The sequence below is a fragment of the Mustela putorius genome, unplaced genomic scaffold, assembly GCF_011764305.1.
Source record: "Mustela putorius furo isolate JIRA1106 unplaced genomic scaffold, ASM1176430v1.1 tig00003858_pilon_pilon_pilon, whole genome shotgun sequence".
Taxonomy (NCBI): Eukaryota; Metazoa; Chordata; class Mammalia; order Carnivora; family Mustelidae; genus Mustela; species Mustela putorius.
In genome coordinates, this window is record NW_025422010.1 from 45,573,832 (window position 1) to 45,598,452 (window position 24,621).

General features: G+C 34.2%; 1 protein-coding gene across 3 annotated transcripts in view; it reads left to right on the top strand.

Moving 5' to 3' along the window:
- DCC (DCC netrin 1 receptor) overlaps positions 1–24,621 on the top strand; it is a 1,143,668-nt gene that overhangs the window by 974,121 nt on the left and 144,926 nt on the right. For all 3 annotated transcript variants that reach the window (XM_045065635.1, XM_045065634.1, XM_045065636.1), the window contains exon 15: positions 7,255–7,449. In XM_045065635.1, the coding sequence (XP_044921570.1) occupies positions 7,255–7,449 (195 nt within the window). The remainder of the gene's footprint in view (positions 1–7,254; positions 7,450–24,621) is intronic.

Sequence of the window (24,621 nt, forward strand, 5' to 3'; positions counted from 1 at the left end):
TATTTTTATCCCCAGGGGTACAGGTCTGTGAATCACCAGGTTTACACAATTCACAGCACTCACCAAAGCACATACCCTCCCCAATGTCCATAAATCCACCCCCTTCTCCCAAACCCCCTCCCCCCAGCAACCCTCAGTTTGTTTTGTGAGATTAAGAGTCACTTATGGTTTGTCTCCCTCCCAATCCCATCTTGTTTCATTTTATGATTTTTGAAGTTGGTGTCCCTGAACTCTAAATTAAGAAAATAAATCTCCCAGATATTCATAGGCTCTGATCCCACAGTGCTCTTAGAAAGCCACATCAAAGGTGTCACCTCTAACTACCAAGCTTTGGTTTTCTCACTCAAGAATTCAGGAGTTTGTAAATAAAATTGAACTTCATTGTGTTTTATTTTCCTGTATTCTGTTGGACATGCCAACCTCCTCCCTCGACAGGCATCTTAACTTTCTGTTGGTATTTTTCACATCAAGAACTCAATAGATGGAGGCCATTTTCCCCAACATTCATAGAAAAAACAAAGGTTTGAGGTGGATGGAACTGTTTTGTCCCACAACAGAAGTGGTGGATGCATGACTCCACTTGTATACCTCTGAGTGAATTCGCTGCATATAAATTTTTAAAATAAAATTTTAAAGTTAATACTGAAAAGATGGTAGGAATAAGGCATAAATAAATAAATAGTATAAATATATATAAATAATAACATATATTTTATTATATATTTATTTTATATTATAGATAAAATATTTTATATTTTATGTTTACATATAAAATATTTTATATATCTTTATATATATAATGTTTTATATGTGAAATATATGTAGATTTTAAATTTTATATTTATATATAAAATATTCTATATTCTATATATTATATGTAAATATATATAATAAATAAAACAAAATAAAAAGATATAGTTCAGTGGTAACTAAAAGTGATTGTTCACCATAATAACTAAACAAATATCCAAAGTTTACAGACATTAGTGGCTTAAAGAAGCTGATGTATTTTCATGAGAATAGACCCTACCAACAGAAATGATTGTATTCGTATGTATCCGAATACTTTGGAACGATAGAATATGGTTCTATCAATTGCCTTATGTAATTCTCTGTAAAGAAATATAGGCTATTAGGGACTGGAACAAAACTAGCAAAATGACCCATAAAATGCAGCACACTAAATCGAAAACAGATATGTGAGTATTTGTCAAAAATACCAGCTGCCTGATGCCGTGCGGCAGAGCTATCCACAGCAGAAGGTATGTGGCAGCAATCACTTTCATTAGCAGGAGCCAGTAGACACAAATCTTTCTGGTCGCTAGGAGAAAACAACTTTAATAACTGTATTTTCATCTTGTTTCATTTCTCTGTTATTTCCTTTTTTCTTAAAATTCTTATTTTGAGAGAGCTATATAAAATTTTGGCAATGTTATAGTTAATGACAGTCGTCTGTAATAACAGTTATATTATACCTTATAGGAAGTGTAGACATTGTTCACATATTTTGGAGCACTTTGTGCCAAGAACTGTTTCAGGTACAGGAGTTACAGAGAATTTATGGAAGGAGATGAGGCAAAGAATAATGAGATAATCACATTAAATAGGAAGCAAAATTAATGGCAATAAATCCTAAGGGGGGTGGAAAAGACGGGTGATTATTAGATTAAAGATTAAGGAAAGATTGCAATTTTAATTATGGTAGCCAGGAAGGCTGAAGTTGGAAATTAAATGGCAGAAACCAGAAGAAGATAAAGGAGGAAGGCATATCTGAGTGAAAGCTTCCCAGGAAGAGGGTAGAGCAAATACACATGCCCTGAGGCCAAAGCATACGGGCCTGTTTGAGGAACAGCAAAGTGTCCAGTTCATAGTAGATGGCTGGGGTAAGATGAGCAAAGGGGAAAGTGGTTGGAGATGAAGATAGAGAGCTAAGGGAGCATGGGGTAGGTCATACATGAACTTTTAGGTCATGGTAAAGATCTTGACCTTACAGTGTGCTATGGAAAGGCCTAAAGGGGTTTGGAGTGGTGTTATTTATTTGACATTATCTTATTTGTATTTTATTTGCATTCATACTCACATTATATATATATTCATACACATTTATTCTCAATACCATCTGTGATGTTGATGGCTTTCACATCCGTATAACTGACCATGGCCTTTCACTAAAACCCCAGACTTATATACCCACGTACGTCCCTGAGATCTCCACAGATGTGATGAACAGGCATCACAAATTTAACATGACCCAAGAACTTTCTTGTTTTTCTTCATCTCAGTAGGTCATCCCCAGTTGCCCAAGCCAAAGATCTGTGAGTCCTCATTGAGTTTCTTCTTTTCCACACCATTCACATCCAGTTTATACTTCTGTTGATTTCACCTCCGAAATGTCCCAAATATGCACACTACATTTCCACAATGGTCACCCAAACAAGTATAAAAACATATTTAGGGTTTCTAATTTTTCAAAATTGTTTTAAAACGCACATAACATAAAAGTAACCATCTTAACTAGTTGTTTTTTTTTTTAAAGATCTTCATTTATTCATTTGACAGAGATCACAAGTAGGCATAGCGGCATAGAGGCAGGCAGAGAGAGAGAGGAGGAAGCAGGCTCCCCGCCAAGCAGAGAGCCCGTCGTGGGACTCGATCCCAGGACCCTGAGATCATGACCTGAGCCAAAGACAGTGGCTTAACCCACTGAGCCACCCAGGCGCCCCTTAACTAGTTTTAAGTATACAGTTCAGTGTCTTTAAGTACATCCACCCTGTTGTGTGATCATCATCAAAACCACTCTCTCCAACTTTTTTTTGTCTTGCAAAACTTAAACTCTGTTCCCATCAAACAATAACTCCCTACTCCACCTTCCTCTCAACCTCTAGCAACCACCATTCTACTTTCTGGTGCTATGAATTTGACTACTCTGGGTATCTCAAGTGGAATCACACAGTTTTAGTCCTTTTGTGTCCAGCTTATTTCACTTACCATAATGTCCTAAAGGCTCATGCATGTTATAGCATGTATCAGAATTTCCTTCTTTTAAAAGCTTAAATATATCCCATTGTATGTATATATCCCAATTTGTTTATCCATTCATCTGCTGATGGATACCTAAGTCTCACCTACTTTTTGGTTATTGTGAAAAACTGTGCTATGAATATAGGTGTACAGATATTTGTTTGAGTTCCTGCTTTCAATTCTTTGGGGAATATACCCAGAGTGGAATTCTTGGATCTTATGGTGATTCTTTTTTTTTTTTAAACTTTCATTCTGTTTTTCATAGCATTTGCGCCATTTTACATTCCCACTGGGTAACTTTCTTTATATCTTCTTCATTTTCCTTCTTAGTCCATGCACAATGACCTTCTTTGATTTCTCCAAATACCAAGGTCATTCTTGCTGTAGGTCCTTAGTAGTAGTTAATTCCCTCTTCTTGTAAAACTTTCTAGCCTGCTGTTTACTCGACTGGCTCTTTCTGATCATTCACCTTGGACTCTACTGGGAATACTTTCCTTGAGTCAGTTACTATTCCATCATTATAATATTTACAAGATCTCCCAATTTCTTTGTGTGTTTATTCTTATTTTGTTCATCTTACCTCCAAAAAAACCTATATACCCAGTACCTAGGACTATGACTGGCACATAGGAGATGTATAATAATTGTTGAAACATCATGGGGATTAATATGATAAATTCCTTATGTGCTATCTGTGAACACTACTCATTAGTGAAAATTACAATTGTCACTCAAAAATAATAACTATTCTGTAGGAACAAATTAAACCAAGATAGAATCCATAATTCTATAGTGTAGTCAAGAATGGCAATTGACCTAGTTACTGTAATAATTCAGATTTCAGTAGAAATTTGGGGCTCATTAATTTGGATATTTCAGGCAAAATGTGTTCTTTGGTTTCAAATTATTTCAATAATTACTTTAATACTTCTCTATGCTTTATATACTCAATTATTGTCCTAGAGGTACTGGTAAAATCTTTCATGTACTTCTGAGTATTGAATTTCAGTTTCAATCTTCAAACATGTCACATACTTTCATGGCAAATTTTCTAAATTGATGTTTTATAGTTCATTCCAGTATTAACCATTTGCCTAATCCATAAGGTCATCTGTGTTAGAGAAAACTGACTCAGGTCACATAAAAGGTAAATGTCATTTCTGTCTTTACATTAAGAAGTGAGTAGGTGGTTACAAACTGGCTATTCTAGATTATGAACTATCTCCTAACACAGTTATTTTTATGATGACACTATATATTATGAATGACTTAGGTGTACTACTACCTTGATAGACACACTCTCTTATGGCCCTATAATCCTAAAGGGTGGTAAAAGCCCATTAAATATTTAGATGGGAAGGCAGCATATATTCTTATGTATAGACACCCTTATTTTTATCATGTTAAAATTGTTTTGAGGTTTGGATTTATGATTGAAACTACATTTATGCAGGAAAAAAAAGATGATTATTGTGAGACCAAGAGACCCCCCTCTTCTTCAAGAGCATTTGTGCATTCATTACCCTGGTCCCTTTATAAAACTCCAGTGGATGTAATTCTGTGGTACTGACCTAACTAACTTGTAGGGGAGCTACTCTATGGCTTACAGAAACATGGAGAAGAGATTGTTTTGAAAACATTTTATATATTTTTCCTTTTATTTAAAAGATATTAAAAATTGTCATTAAAATCATAGGTTTTTATATTGTTTTTAAAAAGTCATAGCATTTAGTTCATTTTCTAAATACAAGATTAGGCAGATTTTCTTATTGTTTTCAGTAATTGCAAAAGCTTCAAAAGTGTTCAGCAGAATTCACTGTAGAGCCCATTACATTTCAAGGACACTGGAGAGCCTCTGTGGCAATTGAGTTGAAAATTATTAATCCATTCCTTTTATCTCTTTTATTACTTCTCCTTAGGATTTATAGTGGGTTTATATCCTTCACAAACATTGTTTTTTCTATTGTTAAGATTTATATCCCCATTTTGAGGTAATTTTTTAATGACACCTTTACAAATTATGTCACAGGCTTCTTTAGGGCAGAAAGAATCTTGTCCCTTTTCATTCACAAATGGGCATCTTCAGGGGAAAAAAAAAAAGAACTACTTTAGAAAATGCTGTTGGGGGGTGCCTGGGTGGCTCAGTGGCTTAAAGCCTCTGCCTTCAGCTCAGGTCATGATCCCAGAGTCCTAGGATTGAGCCCCACATCAGGCTCTCTGCTCAGCGGGGAGCCTGCTTCCTCCTCTCTCTGCCTGCTTCTCTGGCTACTTGTGATCTCTGTCAAATAAATAAATAAAATCTTAAAAAAAAAATGTTGTTGGTGTAGCATCTTTAGAAGGTAGCATCTTTTGAAAAGCTGCTAGTATGGGACCTACTTTAAAAACTCTGATAAAAAACAGGCTTCCATATATCACTTAAGCTAGAAACATGTGTGTTGAAGGTGGCTAAAGTTGGTAGTAGACATTATATCACCCTTTGCTATTATATCAAGGAAGAAATGTATTTTAATATTACCTTTAATCATCAAACTCTTTTGCTTCATCTGACATAGGTTACCTTTTGAGATTTTCAGTTAAGAAAGAAATAATGAACACAAGCAGTTCGAATAAAGTTCACATCACTGATATTTTTGAGTACCCATTAATTGCCAGGTAATGGGCTGAGCAACTCATGGATGACTGAAGTTTAGATGGGCACATTCTTGCTTAAATTTCTTCCTAAAATACTTCTATGATTTTCAAAGAATAGGGTATGTCTGCCTGTATTAATCCTATCAAAATGTGTATCATAGTATATTATAACTTCCTCTTTACTTGTCTTTCCCATTAAACTATAAACTCCAAAGGTGCATGTGTTCTGTCTGCCATATTGACTCTGTCCTATACCCTGATCATCATAGGTACTTTGCCCCAGTCTTCAACATAGTAGGTGCTCTATAAATATTTATTAAGTGAATGATGATAATTGTTCAGAAATTGCATCATTTCTTTTGGGATGGGATCAGAGAACAGAAGGATGATATAAAGGCCGGAATTCCAGTTTATTAATTTTCAACACACCATCTCCTTCAAAGAAAACTTAGCATGTACATTTACTTCCTAACAGCTAACATCAGCTGGTGCTACTCATAAGGAGAGCACTTTTACTCACTGTCTCATTAAATCTTCTCGGCTTCCTGTGAGACCACTGCTATCTTTAGCCTCATTCTACACAGGAGGAAATGGAGGTAGGACGAATAAGGTCTTAAGGTTTCTCTGAGATGATGAGTGTACTGTACAAATTGGAACTCTTACTTCCAGAGCCCAGGCTTTGAAGCAATCAATATTTGGAATGCCAATTTAATTAGAAGGTAATCTCGGAGATCACAAAGAACTTCATGAGGGTGCACAGCTAGTAAATGGCAGAGCCTGGTTTGAAACCAAATTTGCACACTCCAAAGTCTGTGTGGCTGCAATCCTAGACACTGTCTCCTTTTCTTGAACAATGAGTGTGCTTTTCAGAGATAAACTAAATTATGGGTCAAGTGCCATCCTAATTATGCTGAACAAATCATGGCCCTAAACTGTTTCTCCTGACAATTTCTTCAGAAAAGACTGCTCTATTTTTGTTTTTTAGTTAAATCAAAGTAAATGATCCTTGGGCAAGAAAATTTTGACATTTCATTTCCCTCTCTATTATTCTTACATTCTCTTTGATTTCATTCAGTATTGATGAAACCTAAGAAGAGTTATATGGGGGTAGGGGGAACAGCCCAAAAGAAAGGAAAAAAAAAAAACAACATTAGGATAAAGGTGCATGATGCTGCATGTCTACGGACAGCACTCAGGGCCTTCCGTGCTTAAGAAACTGTGAAAGTCGAGGGGCGCCTGGATGGCTCAGAGGATTAAGCCTCTGTCTTTGGCTCGGTTCATGATCTCAGGGTCCTGGGATCCAGCCCCGCGATAGGCTCTCTGCTCAGTAGGGAGCCTGCTTCCCCTTCTCTCTGCATACTTGTGATCTCTCTCTCTCTCTGTCAAATGAATGAATAAATCTTAAAAAAAAATAAAAACTGTGAAAGTCGAATGAAACATGGAAAATATATCACATGTCGACACAAAGAGGAACTTGGGCAGTAAGTGATGAACCATTTGAGGTCTGTGGAATACAATATTAAGTCTTGCTCAAATGGGAAGTCTTACCATGCTATACGTTCTAGGATGAGACAGACTAATGATGCTTCCTTTGAACTTTAGAGTCTCAAGTCCCTGACCAGCCAAGCTCTCTTCATGTGAGGCCCCAGACCAACTGCATCATCATGAGTTGGACTCCTCCCTTGAACCCAAACATCGTGGTGCGAGGTTACATCATTGGCTATGGTGTTGGGAGCCCTTATGCTGAGACAGTGCGTGTGGATAGTAAACAACGATACTATTCCATCGAGAGATTAGGTGAGTTGCTGTGGGTTTTATTCTATTAAGGGAAATAAATGATTTGTTTGAAATTATTTTCTTTCTTAGAATCTTGTTCTTTGGAATTTTAATTTGTGACACATAGTATTTCATAAGACAAGTCTCTCTCTTTTTTTGTCTTCTATCAATCTACACACACACACACACACACACACACACACATACACACGCACGTTTTTCCTCTCTGGATTTTGTATTGGGGAAACTTATCTAGAGACATTCACAATGACAGTGGGTACTCCACTGTGTACTTTTGCCTCTGAGCCATAGAATAAATAAAGGGTATTATATTATTTTGTTCCTCATTGGTCAATGGAATCATCTAATCTTAATAATTCTTATAAAAAGCAAGTCAACACATTTTTTTTTCATTTTTTCTCACTAGGAAGATACTCTGTCAATTTTTCTTTAACACTAAATTATCTAGTCACCTTGCCTTCTTTTCTCTTATATTTATAGGTTAAGTTTCTTGGCTATGCCATTATGATTATAAAACAAAAGGTGAAACCAGGAATTTTCAATCAAGCCTCTAAACTTAGTTTTCAGACTGCTCTCTGCACACATTCCAAGGCCTCTTATCATACTAAATGTCATTTTAATAAATACAATACTTGAATTATGACGTTTCTGAATTCATTGAAAACTTGTTTATTCAAAGAGGGCTAACGTGTAGTAAAAGGGTTCATATCCATTTTATATCTGATTTTCCATAATATCCTAAGAGATTATATCATTAAGAGAGAAATCAAAGAAACATATGTCATACATAGGGTGTCAAGAAGTTAAATTCTCATAAAGCACAAAGCAGGTTGATCCTCCCTGTTGATTTAACATGGTATTATTTGGAATGAAGTACGCTGACCTCGCTGGGAATACAACCTGATTGGGGGGAGGGGCGCTACTTATTTGTAATGTCTCTCAAAAACAGAACATTTTGATGAGAAACTTGATTTGAATTTGAATACCTTTTCGTGCAGTAGCAAGAAAAGATTTTTCCCAGTGCAGGACGAAAATTGCACTGACCCATTCTCTCTGTAATTGCCTCAAACTCTAATAAAAGAAGTGCCTACTGAAAATCTCCACAATTCTAGTTAGCTTGGCATTTAGAAATAATATTCTCTCAGTCAGTCCCTGAGTTTGAATGTTAAGGCAATCATATAACGTGTTTTATGGCCATCAAACCGATGTCAGGGGACTGTTATGTAGCCATTATTCAGTGGGCATCATCTCTGACAGTTGATCTCATCGTCACCCAGCAGAGGGAGGTCCGCGTGGCCAGGCTTCCCTGCAAGGAGAGTGTGATACAAATGCATAATGAAGTCATGAAAGAAAACTGCAATGCTTCACCAGGGCCTTTCAGTAAAGATGTTCTTTACTACAAGCGGTTCTTTCCAGAAATCTCCAACGCTTGTAAAGTTGAGGCTTTTGGAAGATTAACACTGGCAAATCTCTCCAAAATCTTAACAAGAAAACAAGAGATTTTCCTTTGTAAGATATATTTTAAAGAGCTAGGAAGACTGTTACAAGCAAAATGGATATGAACCTATCTCTGTGATAGATCATGTATGTATTACACTTTAAAACTTATCTGGAAAGAGAGTTACACACATACATTTGCATACACACACGCATACACCCATATGTATATATACACATGAATTTAAGTTCTACCAGCTCATACTCTTCTAAAATAGTCCCATGCCTTAACATAAAATATTGAAATATAATAGTGTTTTATTATTATTGTTCAAGTATCTGCAGAGTTACACAAAGAAACTGTTATTTTTTCAAAAGTGTTTTGCCATTTACCCAAGGTGTATCTTAAACATATCTTAATATATATTAAATAGGAACAGTTTTATATATGCATGTAGAAATATATAAAATGTCTAGACAATTTTGTATTTCTATAAGGCTTTAAAAATTATATTTTAAATAGCTTTCAAAAAGATACTGTGAAACTGGTATGCTTACTTTAATGTTTAATAGAATAAGTGAAACAATTGGTACTTTCTTTGCAAAGTTTGGATGTGGGCTTGAGTGAATCCTTTATCTTTTTAAAAGTTAGAACTTAAGATATGTCTAACAAACTTCAACTAAGTCAGGGAATATATATTTTCAGGACTCTATAACAGTTATACAATTAAAAATGAATTAAGGAAAGCTATAATCTGTTAAAGCGTAACATCAGCTATAACTTCAACTGTCATGGTTGTATTTTAGACTATAAAAAAGCTATCTGTTTTTTTTTTAAAGCTATCTGTTTTATAATTGACCAATAAACTTCCTGTTCTCTTTGATAACAGACCAGAACTTTCAAGTAGCACTTTGTTTATCACGCATAATAATTGAATATTTAGATACCAAGCACTGTGACCTTCTTCAGGACTACAAAACAAAGCTTACCAGACCTAGAGATTCATTAACCAATGAATTATACTATTTTTTGTACCATATAGTATTAATATAGCAATGTTTGCAATTAATTTTTTGACATCTTACGCCTCTTGGGTTAAAAGCCATAGGTGCCAGCTTTGATGTATACACATAGCATAGATCAACAAGATCTGAATTCTGAAGATGTTGGCAAAATTAATCTGAAACCAAGTTCTTCTTTTAAAAACTCACAATATATCTACCAATCTATTTATCTATTTATTTATTTACCTATTTCTACATCTTTATGGAGGTATTTGTATGTGTATAAACTGTACATTTTAAAGTGTACAATTTGTTGAGTTTTTAAGAACTTTATCATGGATAATTGACACATGATAAGCTCTGTTTTTCACATTTCTTCTTTAATATCTCTCTTTAATGTTTTATAATATTCAATATAGGAAGTCTTGAATGTTTTTGTTAGATTTAGTTAACAAGTACATATGTGTGTGTGTGTTTATTAAATTTAGTCCCTTTTTATAATGTGTGTGTGTGTATGAACTACTTTAAATGGGGTTATTTAAAGTGTATTCTACACTAGCAGTAGAATACAATTATTTTTAAACATTAATCTTGTATGCTAGACCTGTTAAATATACCTATTTGTGATACTAGTAGAATGCTCTAAGAATTTCCATGGAAACAAACAACCATATGTAAACAGGAACAGTTTTACAGTTAATTTCTGATCTCCTGCTTTTTATTTCTTTCTCTTGCCCTCTCTTGGTTAAGAACTCGAGTAAAATATTGAAAAGAAGTGGGAAGCAGGCATTTTTGCCTTGTTCCTGATCTTAGGAGAGGCATGAAATAGGATATTAGGTACAGGTTCTTCATGTGTCTCTTATCAGATTGAGGAAGTTTTCTACTTTTTCTAGATTTCCTGGGAATTTTTATCATGAGTATCTATTGAATTTTTGTGAAATAATTTTCTCCTTTCCTCCTTACTAGTATTTTTAATATAGTGAATCATATTGATTGATTTTTGAAGGGTAGCTAATTTTGAATTTCTCATATAGATCCTACATGGTCACAATGTACTACCTTTTTCTTGTATTGTTGGATTTGATTTGTTAATATTTATTAATGATTTTTTTTATATCTGTATTCATGAGGTGTATTTGTCTACAGCTTTCTTTCATGTTATGACTTTATCCAATTTTTTAATTAAATTAATTCTGGTCTCATAAAATCAGTTGGGCAGTTTGTTCTTCTGTCACTGAAAAAGTGTGTCCAAAATTTATATTATTTATTCCTAGAATAGTTGATGGAATTCATTAACAAAACCATCTGGATCTGCAATTTCCTTTTTAGGAAGGCTTTTGATAATAAATTTAACTTCTTTAACATATATAAATCTTTTTTATATTTTTTATTTTTTCTTATATTGATTTTAGTAAGTTACAATTTTCATGACATTTATATACTTCATTTTGTCGCATTTATTGCCATAGAATTGTTCATTCACAATGGTCTCTTTTTATCTGTGGTGATAACTGCTATTTCATTTCTGATATTGATCATCTACATCCTCTCTTTTTTGTGATCAGCCTGGGTAGGGGTTTACTAATTTTGTTGATCTTTGAAGTTTTAACAGTACTGATTATCTCTACTATCTGTCTCGATTTTATTTCTTTCAAATCTGCTTTTACCTTGACTCTTTTCTTTCTTATGCTTATGTTAGTCACACTTGCTCCCTGTTTTTAATTTCTTAAGGTAGAACTTCATGTTGTAGGTTTTTAAAGCTATTTGTGTTTTCTAAGCACCCCTTCCCTTGTCTCCCACAGATTTTGATATGTTGTCTATTTATTATCATTTAATTCACAATATTTTCTAATTTTCCTTAATGTCTTTTTTCCCCATGAGTTATTAGGTGTGTTGCTTACTTTTCACATTTTGTTTTTCATCTTGTTATTGTTGATTTTAAATTTTATTTTATCATAAATGGAAAATATTCTGACTTCAACATCTTTAAATTTATGGTGACCTATGCTCATTTTGTTGGATGACTACATGAACTTAAAAATCATGTGTAGTCTGCAGTTAGATACAGAATTCTGTAAATATCCATTAGACCAAGGTCTTTGATGTCTCCCTTTAATTCTGTCAGTTTGTTTGCTTCTATTTATTTTGGGAGTCTGTTATAAAGCTGACACACATTTATAATTGTTATGTATTCTTAATAAATCACCTCATGTAGCATTACAGAGGCCTCTCTCTATTTCTGGTAATACTAGTGGTCTTCAAGATGATTATATCTGTTATTAATATAGCTTAAAAATATATACTTCTAGCCTTCTTACACTTACTGTTTACATAATCTGCCTTTCTCCACCTGTTAGTTTCAGCCTATATCTTCATTTAAAAAGATTTATTTATTTATTTGAGAGAGAGAGGTTGAGGGGAGAGGGAGAGAGAGAATCTCAAGCAGACTCCCTGGTGAGTACAAAAACGAACTTGGGGCTCTACTAGGAGCTGGATCTCAGGACCCTAAGATCACAACCTGAGCCGAAACCAAGAGCTGAACACTTAACTGACAGTGCTACCCAGGTGCCCCAGCCTATGTCTTTATATTTAAAGTTTTTCTGTGTCCTGTAGGCAGTTTATAGTTGAGTCTTGTCATTTTATACCCCCTGAAAAATTCTCCCTTTTAGTTGAGGTTTTAGGCCCTTAGAATTTAATGTACAATGTAATGTTAATGTACATACATAAATGGTTGGAGTTAGGTCTATCATTTTACTTTTGTTTTCTGTTTCTCCAATCTCTTTTTCATTTACTCTTATGAACTCCTGAGCTCAGAGAACAAAAGGGATTATGTTTAAATGCCCAGACGCAGTCATTGTTTTTCCAACTGAGATATTCCCACAAGGATTTTTGTTCTTTTCATCTAATCAGCCCATCTGAAACTATCTCATATCTTAAGGAGAACTGGTTAAAATCTTCCACCACCACCCATGTGGAAAGAAGGAAAGAAACAAAGAAAGAAAAGTGGGGGGGGGGGAATGTGAGCAAGGGAAGGAGGAAGGAGGGAAGAAAATGGGTGTTTCATTTGTGACTAAACTTGTTCAGCATCCGGTGGTATCAAATGTAGGTTTAAGTTCCGTCTTTAACAAGGAATTATGTCATCTCACGGTAGGCTTTACATCCCACACTGTTTGACTCTCAAAGTCTCACTTTTCTCATTTGTGAAGCAGGATAGTACGCAACCTTACAAACTTTCTATGATATTCCACTTAGATAATAAAAGTAATGCCATTTACAGTTCTTCAGAAAGAAACATTATAGAAATGTGAATAGGGCATTGTTCTATAACTATTTGGTATTTCAGTGGTTTAGCAAATATAAAAAAGTCCAGTTCCATAAAGCTTTCAGTTATGTATTTTTATAAACTTTGAAGTTTATGTTGTTCTGATTTATCCCCTATACCTAAAAGTAGACTATATAAAATAAAACTTAGAAAATAGGGATTCCAGGGTTTTCAATTTCAATAATTCACCAACTGCATAACATTATATAAAACATTTGTTTAATGAAATTAATATGAATCACAAATCTAAAAAACACAGTGACATTCAATTCAGTGTGAAAGACAAAAATGTAAACTCCTGTTTTCAGCTGTAATAGAATGCTGATTTAAAAATCTTGAGTGGGAGAGTTAGATTCATTCAACATGAGCACTAGTTGCTCAGAGAGGAGTGAGAAGGGAAGAGAAAAGTTCATTCCATGAAATCATTACTTCGAATATATCAGGAAGAATAGATTTTATCTTTTATGATTTTTTTCCCTGAGGTTAGTGTCGTCTAAACCTATAGGCATTTTCTAGTAATCTTTAAGGGCAGACTTAGGGTGATTCATTAATAATACATATCATTCTATTTGTAACTCTTTTCTCACTTCTACTCCCTGAGGTCCAAAGCAGATGTGCTGCTGAAGCGAGCACCCCTGAGGTCCAAAGCAGATGCATTGTCTTATACCTGGTAAATTTTCTAAGGCTATTTAGAAGAATCTATCATGAAAGATGAATACTATTATTGAAATAGAGCAGAAAGGATCTCATTGGAATAAATATATGTATTCTTGTGGAATTAATCTATATATATGGATATATATTTACATGGATATAATTATATGGATATGTATTTTCCTTTTTATATAACTCTTCCACATTTTACCTTGTGTTTTACAACCTGAGTTATTATTTGTAAAATCAAATTGGTAATATAAAGGACATGTAGGTCATTTATTCTACCAACATTAAATTCAACATTTGATTAAAATTTTTTCTCCCATCAGTGGCACCTGGGTGGTGCAGATGGTTGGGCATCTGACTATTGGTTTGGGCTCAGGTGGTGATCTCAGGGTCTTGAGATTAAGCCCGGCGTTGGGGCTCTGCAGTCAGTGTGGAGTCTGTCTGGAACTCTGTCCGCCTTTCCCTCTACCTCTCTTCTCCCTGTTTTCTCTCTCTCTCCCAAGTAAATAAATAAATCTTTTTAAAAATTTTTACCCCAGGGGCACCTGGGTGGCTCAGTGGGTTAAGCCTCTGCCTTCAGCTAAGGTCACGATCTCAGAGTCCTGGGGTTGAGCCCCATATCAGGCTCTCTGCTCAGCAGGGAGCCTGCTTCCTCCTCTCTCTCTCTGCCTGCCTCTCCGCCTACCTGTGATCTCTCTCTGTCAAATAAACAAATAAAATTAAAAAAAAATTTTCCCCAATTTCTATATCTTTCTAGAAAATACTTTACTTATATCAGAACAATCTAGATTTCTTCTTAATTTTCCATGTCATTTAGTCATAACGAATGTCTGCTTAATCCATTTCTTCCAAGTCCTTTACAAATACAAATTTATTTCTTCACCCCTCCATGATCTTAGTGTCAGATATCATCCCAATTTTAAAATGAGGGAAGATAGCAAGAAAACTGAAGAAAAGTCAAAGTTAATTTTTAAAGATTTTTTAAAATTTATTTATTTGAGAGGCAGAGATCACAAATAGGCAGAGAGGTCGTGAGAGAGAGGAGGTGGAAGCAGGCTCCCTGCTAGCAGAGAGCCCAATGCAGGGCTCAATCCTAGGACCCTGGAATCACGACCTGAGCTGAAAACAGAGGCTTTAACCCACTGAGCCACCCAGGTGCCCCCAAAGTTAACTTTTAAATGAAAAAAGTTAAATGTTATATTAATAGACTCAGATACATATTGTCATAAAGCAAAGACCTGGCTCTTTCGTATGGAGAGAGGCAGGTAGGACCCAATCCCCAGCCTGATTAGGGCTTGCACTAGAACACATGACTACAGGGAAGTTTTATTTCCTATAGGGAAAAACAAGGTGTCTGATAAAATTAAATCCCTTTAATTCAACAGCAGAATAATACAATCTAGGGAGACAGTCCTAAAACTTCTGATCAAAAAGCAAGTCATACTCCAGGTATGAATCTGAGAACTTACCCATAGATGTCTGTGAATTGTTATTCTGTGAGTTAGGGTCAGAGCTGATATAAAGAGAAAAGAGAGAAACCCAGATGTCTGGACATTTTGCTTTATTAAGCAGTTATACTTGTAGATTAATATTTATCCTCTTCTATCAGTTTATGTCCTCATGTGATTTGAAGCTCTGTTACTAGTTGCAAAATTTTTGATGATTATTTTGTTCTCTTGATGAATTAATAAATTCATCATTTATGAACTATTTTCTTTATCAGCAGTAATATTCTTTGGTCTGAAAACTATTTTGTGTCTGATATTCATATAACTCTTCCAGCCTAATATTTTTTTGTGTGTTAGCATGATATATATTTTTCCATTATTTTTCTCTCAAACTTTTTGTGCCTATATATTTAAAATTTTTTATTGTAGGCTGCATATAGTTGGATCTTACGTTTTTATCTAATATGACAATCTCTGACTTTTAATTGAGGTATTTAGGTCATTTATATTTAATGAGAGTATTGATATGTTTGTATTTATACCATTATCCTGCTGCTTGTATTTCATTTGTTGCTTGATTGACCCATCTGATCTTTGCATTTTTCTTTCTCCCTTTTTTTGAGATTGAGTATTTTTAATAATTTATCTTACATCCTTTGTGGTTCATTAGCTATAACTCTTTTGTCTCCTTAATGGTTGCTTTAGAATTTAAGGTGTGTATCTTTAATTTATTGCTATTGACCTTACAAAAATATTATATTATTTCACAAAACATTTTTTCTTTATACAATAAAATATACTTTAAAGCTTAAAAATAAGAACAAAATGATGTATTTTATATCATAACTACTCAGTTACTGTTTTAGTGTTATTTATTACTTTGTGTTAACCCATATGTTCAACTGATATTATTTTTCCTTGTTCCTGAATGACTTCTTTAATATTTCTTATAATGGAATTATGCTGGTGCTATTTTTTTTTAAATCTTTGTGCATCTGGAAAGATTTCATTTTCTCTTTGTTTTTTAAATATGTTTGCACTGGAGAAGGGATTCTAAGTAAATAATTTTTTTCCCTATGTTTAATGATATTCATTCACCATCTCCTATACTGCCTCATTTTTAACAAGACTACTGCAATCATTCTTATCTTTATACCTCTGTACACAATGTGACTTTTTTCTCTGAAAGTTTTTTTTTCTTTGTCACAATTTTACACAATTTTATTATTATGTCTTTACATAGTTTTCTTTGTTTTTTTTCTTAGGGCTTACTGAGATTCTGGGATCTGTGGGATGATTGGTTTCATTAAATTTGGAAAAATTTTGGCTATTATTTTTTCAATAATTTTTCTTTTGCCTACCTTCATGCGTCTCAGTCAGAGACTCTAGTTACACATATGTAATGGTGCTTTAGGTTGTACCACAACTCACTGATTTTTTGTTTATTTTTTTCTAGTCTTTCTTTGTCTGTTTCATCTTGGATAGTTCCTATCCTTAAAGCCACTAATTTGTTTTCCCCTGATATAGCCTGATCTGATCCTAATCTTATGCAGTGTATTTTTTCATGTTACCCATGGTAGTGTTCATCTCTAGATGTTGGATGGGGTCTTTTCTGTATATTCAACATTAACCTTCTCAGTCTTTCCTTTTTGTTCTTGAACATATGGAATATAGTTTGAATAACTCTTTTAATATCCTCATCTAAAGCCATTTCTGGGTCTACTTCTATTGACTATTTTCTTTCCTCATTACAGATTTTATTTACCTGCTTTTTGCATGTTTGGTTATTTTTATGTGTTTCTTACAAATTGTATTTTTCTTGTGGGATACTGGAGATTTTTGTGTTTTAAAAAATATTCTTGAATTTTGTTCTAGGATGCAGTTACTTGGAAAAACTTAAACCCTTTTGAAGCTGGCTTTTAACTTATTACATGATACCAAAGACCTTATACCATCTAACAGCATCAGTCAATTTGCTTTGATTCTGAGATAATACTTCTGAATACTGTGTGTTTGTCCATCTGACTTGTGGAGCCCCACTGTTTCCTGGCTTTGAGTGAACACCAGAGATTTTTTCTTTGCTTCTGTTGGGTAGTTTTTACTCTACCACTGGGAAATTTTCTCATAAGCATGCACTGATAAGTACTGCAATGAAGACTCAAGAGAGACACTCACTAGACCTCCAAAATGCCTCTTCCATGTATTTCTCTTTTCTCTTCCTTACAAATTCCAATTGCTTAGGTTATCTTGGGCTTCTAATTCCATATCCTTAATTCAAGGAGACAACTGGCCTCCTTCTAGCTTTCCCCTTTCTCTTTCTCACCTTAGAAACTTTCTTAAGGCAATAAGCTGGGGAAATCAATGGACTCATTTTGTCTTTCTTTTCTCAGAGATCGCTGACCTGATCTGCTTGATGTCAAATATCTGAAAATTGTTATTTTTTATATACTTTGTTTCATTGTTTCTTTTGTTTTTGTGTTGTTTTGTGTTGATCTAAGTGGGAAGGTAAATTTAGTTTATATTAACTTCTTTTGATCAGAAGTGAAAGTCCTCTAATAAATAATTAAACAGTCATTTTATAATTTCAGTATGCAAAATTTTTGGTTTTTCAAAAATGCCAAATTGCATCATATCTGTTTCCTGATTTCTGTCACAAATCTAATCAAGAATGAATCCTAACTGTCATACTGTATTTTTAGAGAATAAATTTAACTTGAGTGCTCTTAGAAATGGGACTCCAGGCCTGTGGAGAAATGAACCTTTATAACTCCCAGAGTGCATTCTGAGTTCAGCAAATACAATGTAAATTATAATGTTAACCTCAGCATCATTCCCCCCATCAAAAAAAAAATTCTTTCATGCATGGAATATAGAAGTTTTGAGTTTATGACATGCAAACATTTTAAATCAGAAAAATCAATGCACTATAGCAGCTTCAAGAATAGTTGACATACATGAATAAAAAATGAGTAAGCACCCTGTAGAGAACATTTTATTATTTTGAAATGAAGTACATTATAGGTGTTAGTTAACAAAATTCAGTTTTTTATTTTTTGAAGCAAAGTGTGAGAATTGTGGAAAATGATTTTTGACCCAAAGCCCAAAAAGCCTTTAAAGCCTTTGAAATAAGTCATTTAATGATAAAGAAAATAAAAAGGGAAATAGATTTACCCCCTTTTTTATTTCCAATTAGTTTATTTAGAGCATTTATGTACAGTGAAGCAATAGTGAACATAACTCCAGCTGTATTTCAGACGGGAAGATCAGAATAGATCATTGAAATTCATACATCGTATGCCATATAAACTACTTCCGAAGGACGTTAATTTAGCTGGTAGTTATTCTTATTATGTGCTTTTGTTATTTACACAGAAAATGTCTCCTTATTTTCAAATTAATATTAGTAATTCTATAATACAATGTTATTCTGACAGTTTTAATGAATGAGATCTAAGATGAAATTTCTATAGAAACATGTGAATGCCTATTGTTTATCTCAGGTTTAGTTGTATATGCCTCTTATTTTGCTGTGTATTACTTCTCCCTGTCCATACTATTCACCTGATACCTATATTTTAAATTTGTGAATGGAACATGACTCTAATGAATCTAAAGGACAATATATCTTCCTATTTTCTTGGCACTTCATAATCTCTCTGAAATTCATCGTGGTAGGTTTCAGTGCTTTTATTTTATGTAGATGAATTCAGTATAACAATGCATATTATATAAAATATAATTTCATTTTCTTTTTTCATTTTAAATGTTGATCATTTAGTTCACATTAATCAAAACACTAAATGGATGAATTTTCCATAGTGCAGGCAGTTATTTAAATAGAAAAAAAAATCTCTCTTGTGGTAGATAGTATGTTAAAAGACCAAATAATTTATCATTTGTTACCAAAGTTATTGCATATGATTATTAATTGAGTGACTGTTAAGCATTAAGACACCATGTTGAGGATAGTGAAGATTACTAAGAAGTATAAGGCATATTCTCTGAAATATTCTAGGTTTCCGAAGTCTTGTATGATAAGCAGAACAGAATTTCTTAAAAAGAATTAGTGAGGTCAAAGGTTTCTATGATAGCCATAATTTTATTGGTAGGTTGGAAGCTTACTGAGATAAGGTGATGTTAGAAGAGTTCTGGTAGAAATACTGGCTTGAGAATTTTTTTTTTTTTTTACAAAAAAAATTGAAAAGTTTTAATAATAATTTAAAGATTAAAAAACTTTAAGTATTGCTTAAAAGATCCATTGATTTAAAGGATGGATAGGATTCATTCTCATGGGGGAAGATACAATGCAGTATGTACAAGGCTACAAAGCCAAAAGAAAAACAAAAAACAAAAAAATGAGGTATAGATCTAGTGAATTAATTTTAGCTAGCTGGGTAGGTGTCCCCTACACATTGGTCATTCTCTTTAAAATTCTCTGTTCAGTGTCTAGAGTTCTCAAGGTGGAACACTTGACATGCTTACGAAGACATTTGGAGTGTAATTTCTGCCACCCTTACTTTGGAGAGTTCTGACTCAATATTACAGTGGAGTGGCACCTGACTTCCTGCCATCCTCACATTATATTCTGGCCTCCTCCCTGTATCCTAGTGTCTAGTGATGATATAAGTCTTGTTACCTTTCTCAGGACTGTGTCTGGATACTTAATTGTTTTGAGGGTGATAGCAGGGGGGAGAGCAGGATATGGGGCAGATAGTTAGGGTTTAGATAATTAAGATTTATATAGTTAAAGAGTTTAAAGAAATCCATATTTTTAAAGTGGCAAATCCTTTCATTAGATAATGCATCTAAAGATGCTTATGTTTTTCAGGTATTCTATATGTGTGGGTGTGGGTGCATGTGTTTTATTGATCAGTATTCCATTGGACAAACATGGAGGATAAGACATATAGTCATAGTCATGTGACTGGTACCAATAAATTAACAAATTAAGGATAGTAATAGAAAAAATATATATTATTTCTAGCAATATCTATCCTGAAACATATTAATCAGTTAATCAAGTAATCAGATAAATATCCAATATATAAATTACTTTCATATTTTATTTAATTAACACTGTTTTTTGGAGGCACGGTTATACACAGCCCAAATTTTAGAAAAACATTTTAATCATTCTTGGAAATATATGTTTTTTTAAATTCTACTCATTTAGTAAGAATGGCTTATTCCCAGAGCTAAGCATTTTACTATTTCCTTAGAGTAAGAAGAAAAAATGGCTATACAGTTCAGAAATAACAAATCGTTAAAAGAAAACATAGCAAGTTGCATTGTATTTCCACAGTGCTATTGTATGTTCGTTTTTGTAAATAATATGTAAAGCAGAACTACAAGGCTTTCACCCCCATAAACATCTCGTGTAAACCACTTCTTTCACTAGGAGGGATTAAATATGTGTGCTGGTGGCCTAGAGTATTCCTGAGAAATCATGATGTTATGAGCCAAGGGATCATTTTTTTCTAGAACCATTTAAGTGAATGTCAACATAGCTTTCTTAAAAATTAGCAGAAGTTATTTTAGAATTTTAGAAGTTATTGCTTTCTTACCTGTACTTCTATATAAGGTATAATGGTTTGAATAGGAGCCCCACCAAAAATATGTCCACCTGCTAACCCCTAGAACCTGTAAAAAATAAAAAAAGGGCATTTTCAACCTTCTTTGGAAAAGGAGTTTTTGCAGATGTAATTAAGTTAAGGAGTTCTGGATAAGATTCTCCTGGATTATTAGGAGGGCCCTAAGTTCAAGGACATGTCCTTATAAGAGACACAGAGAGGAGAGGCTCTAAGAGAAGAGAAGGTTATGTAAAGGCAGAAGCAGAGACCAGGACAGCGGGGCCAGGAAGAATGTTGGAAGCCATGAGAAACTGGAAAAGGCAAGGAAGGATTTTCCTTTGTGCCGCCAGTGTACGTGGCCCTACATGCAGGCTCCTTCTCCAGTCGTGTTCTGGACATCTAGCCCTCAGAATTGTGAGAGAATAGATTTCTAAACTTAAGTCACCAAGTTTGTATAAATTGTTACAGCGGCCCTAAGAGAACAATAAAAAAAGGTTATTCTCTATTTTCATTGTTTTTTCTTAACCTCCTCCTTTTTTTAAAAAAAAATTTCTGAATCATGCCCTATATATTTCCTAAAGCAGCATAGTCAGTATTAAAACAAATAGTAATAATAATGAAAAGTTAAGAAAGAACTCAACACACAAGGCAATGTTACTGAGTGGCAGGAAATGATGTGTGAAGATTCTCCGTGGGGGCATGAGATGCATCAAATGGATGTTTCTCTCTTTGTAGTCAAGGGAATATTACCTCAGTTATCCAAAGGAATTGTGTTCTTCTGGCTGGTCAGCCACACCTCTTATGCTAGTGTCTGGAAGCACACTGGCAACTGAATACAGACCTTGCATTTGTTCCTGTCTACCTTCTCTGTGATATGGCAAGGCCTTTGTTTCTTGGGAGGAGACAAAGGAGACCCTTGGGAGGAATGCAGTGCCTACTGTACAGAGGGCTTTGTTTGGGTTTTGGTTTTCTTTGTTTTATTTTTTTCCTAGCTAAGAGCAGAGCATATTCACAGAAAAGAAATCAAATTATCCTAAATAACTAAAGTCAGAGCCAGGAATTATATCCACCAGATTAAAAGTAAATGATCTATCTTTGTGGTAATCTAATTCACCATTTTTACACGTCAGTCCATCATTTCTGAACAGAAATTGGAGAACACTATAAAATTACTGGACAAACCACATTTATTTATGGAGAGGTTGTAGGAATGACGCAGAAAGGTGATAATTTTCTTCTTATGCTTGACCTCAATTCTATCGATGGCCTTTACTATGATGTTATCTCACAGTTTGAGTAATAATTCCATTCTTAGTTGTTACTTTCTGTTTTTCTCACATCTCTTATATTAGTGCCACGCCATCTTTTATTCTTTGAACTTGCTATGAAATTTTAGAGACTATTATTGGGACCACAACTGTGGGATATGTGTTTGATGACACTCAAAAACCAAAAGCATGGACGCATGTATTGCCAACTGGAATATATTTTAAAAAATTTTTAATAACAAGTAATATGAAATTCCTTCCCTTGACAATGCTGGGGTGAAAAAAGTCAATTTTCCTTCTTGGTGCTTTCCTTGTCTGAATGGCTGTGGGAGGTGTTTTTAGGTTCCAAAATATGGATGCATACAACACAGTGATTTGTCTGTTCTTGGTCAGATTACTTAGACTTTGTGTCCTGGTTTCCCCAATCTGTCAAATTAGACTTAGACTTTGTGTCCTGGTTTCCCCAATCTCCAGGCCTTTACAAGAACAAGTGTGGGAGGAGAAAACTGGTCCGCGTGTGTGGTAGAGGACCAGGTTATTTTTGAAACAAGTCTCATGTGCCTTCAGGAACCTAATTTGGTTTAAGATTTTCTTCTTCTCTCTTCTGAATAGCTTATGCCTGTAAACATTTGAAAATGGTTTTTATGCGAAGATGATACTCTTATTTTCTATAAACTCTCTATATTAATAGACCTTGAGGAGAAAACAAAGGGGGTAACTGATGCTAATAATATTCAATAAAACAAACATATTGTTTATGCTGCTATATATTAAACCCTTAGGAAACTCCTTTAATATGTGCCTTAGAAATAATAGAAGGCTTGTACAGCCCATAATAATGAAAAAAGAAAGGCATTTATTGAACACTTACTATTATATTTTATTGCCCCGGAGAAGGGTGCTCTGACTGATGCCACCTTACAGATGGGTTAACTCCAATTAGATAAAGTTAAACTGAGTCAAAGAAGGCTTAAATGACTTGCACCACATCTCTTAGTACATAAGTGCCAGAACTAGGACTCAAACTGCTTGACTCAAAGCATTTCTTAACCACTCAACCATATTACATCAGGTGAAGTATCTTCCACAAGCTATCTTGTGAAAGTCAAGTACAGCTTTGAAAAATACTTAGCAAATGGAGCCGATCCAACTGAAGTTCTAGGGTAATATGGAGAGAATATATATAATTTGTATTCTATTTAAAATATGTATTGAATTGAATAATAATGGCATGTACAGTAAGCTGTAAGTAAAACAATTTGTTTTCTCTAAAAATAAGTTGCCTCATATGGAAGTATGGGCCTCCAGTGCCTTGCTTGGTTCCCAAAGAGTCAATGAACAGACAAGAATTGGTTATTATCAGCAAGATACATTTAGAGGTACAAAAATCATAATAAATAAATTGTTCAAGATCATTAACATTATAATAACAGCAAAATAAAATTACTTGGATAGGTCTATTCAGCTAATTAGATGGAGTTATTGGAGCATTAGTGTGTTTAGAGTTTAATGCTGCAAATCAGCAATTCTAGCAACATATATCAAGTGCCAAAGAGAGAAGCAATATTGCCTAATATGACTGAATAGGAGGAACAGTAAGCTTAGAATCAAAGACTTAATTTAGAATCTGGCCTTTTTTTTATAATCTGGAGGAACATTGACAAATTATATTATAATAGAGTTTTTCTAAGCCTCAATTTCCACATGCCAAATAAAAACAAATGCAGGTTTCTTGAGCTTATTTGAAGATTAAAGAAGAAAAGTATATAAAACCACTTTACATATATCTTTATATAAAGTCCCTCTTTTTTCTTTTTCTTGCTTCATATTTAAAGAAAAATCAGCCCCATTTTCCATGAGAACGTGGATTCATGTTTGACTGGGAAGTGTAATCTTTATTTTGCCAAAACTTGGACACAGCACATGTTCATGGATTTTCTGACTGAGGAAAAAGTGGAGAATGGTCAGAAGGAGAACTCTGTATTAGTCAGGGTTTTCTAGAGAAATGGAATCAATAGGAGACTTATGTTATATATAAGGCATGCACATACACATATCTAAATGCATTCATGCATGCACACAAGCTAGAGACCCAGGAAGGTTGGCAGGCTAGTGATAGAATTCAGCCCAAGTTCAAAGGCCTGAGAGTTAGGGCAGCCAGTGCTGTAAATCCTAGTCTGATGGTAGGAAAAGAGGAGCTAAAATGTCAAATCTCAATTAGCGAAGCAGGAACAAGAAGGAGGATGAATTCCTCTTTCCTCTACATTTGTTCTGTCCAGGCGTGCAATGGATTGGATGATGCCCACGGACATTGCAGAGAATAATATGTTCTGCTCAGTCCACCATTTCAAGTGAAAACACACACACTCACACACAGACACATCCGGAAATGATGTTTAATCTGAGCACCTTGTGGCCAGTCGACTTGACACAGCATATTCACCATCGCAAACACTGAC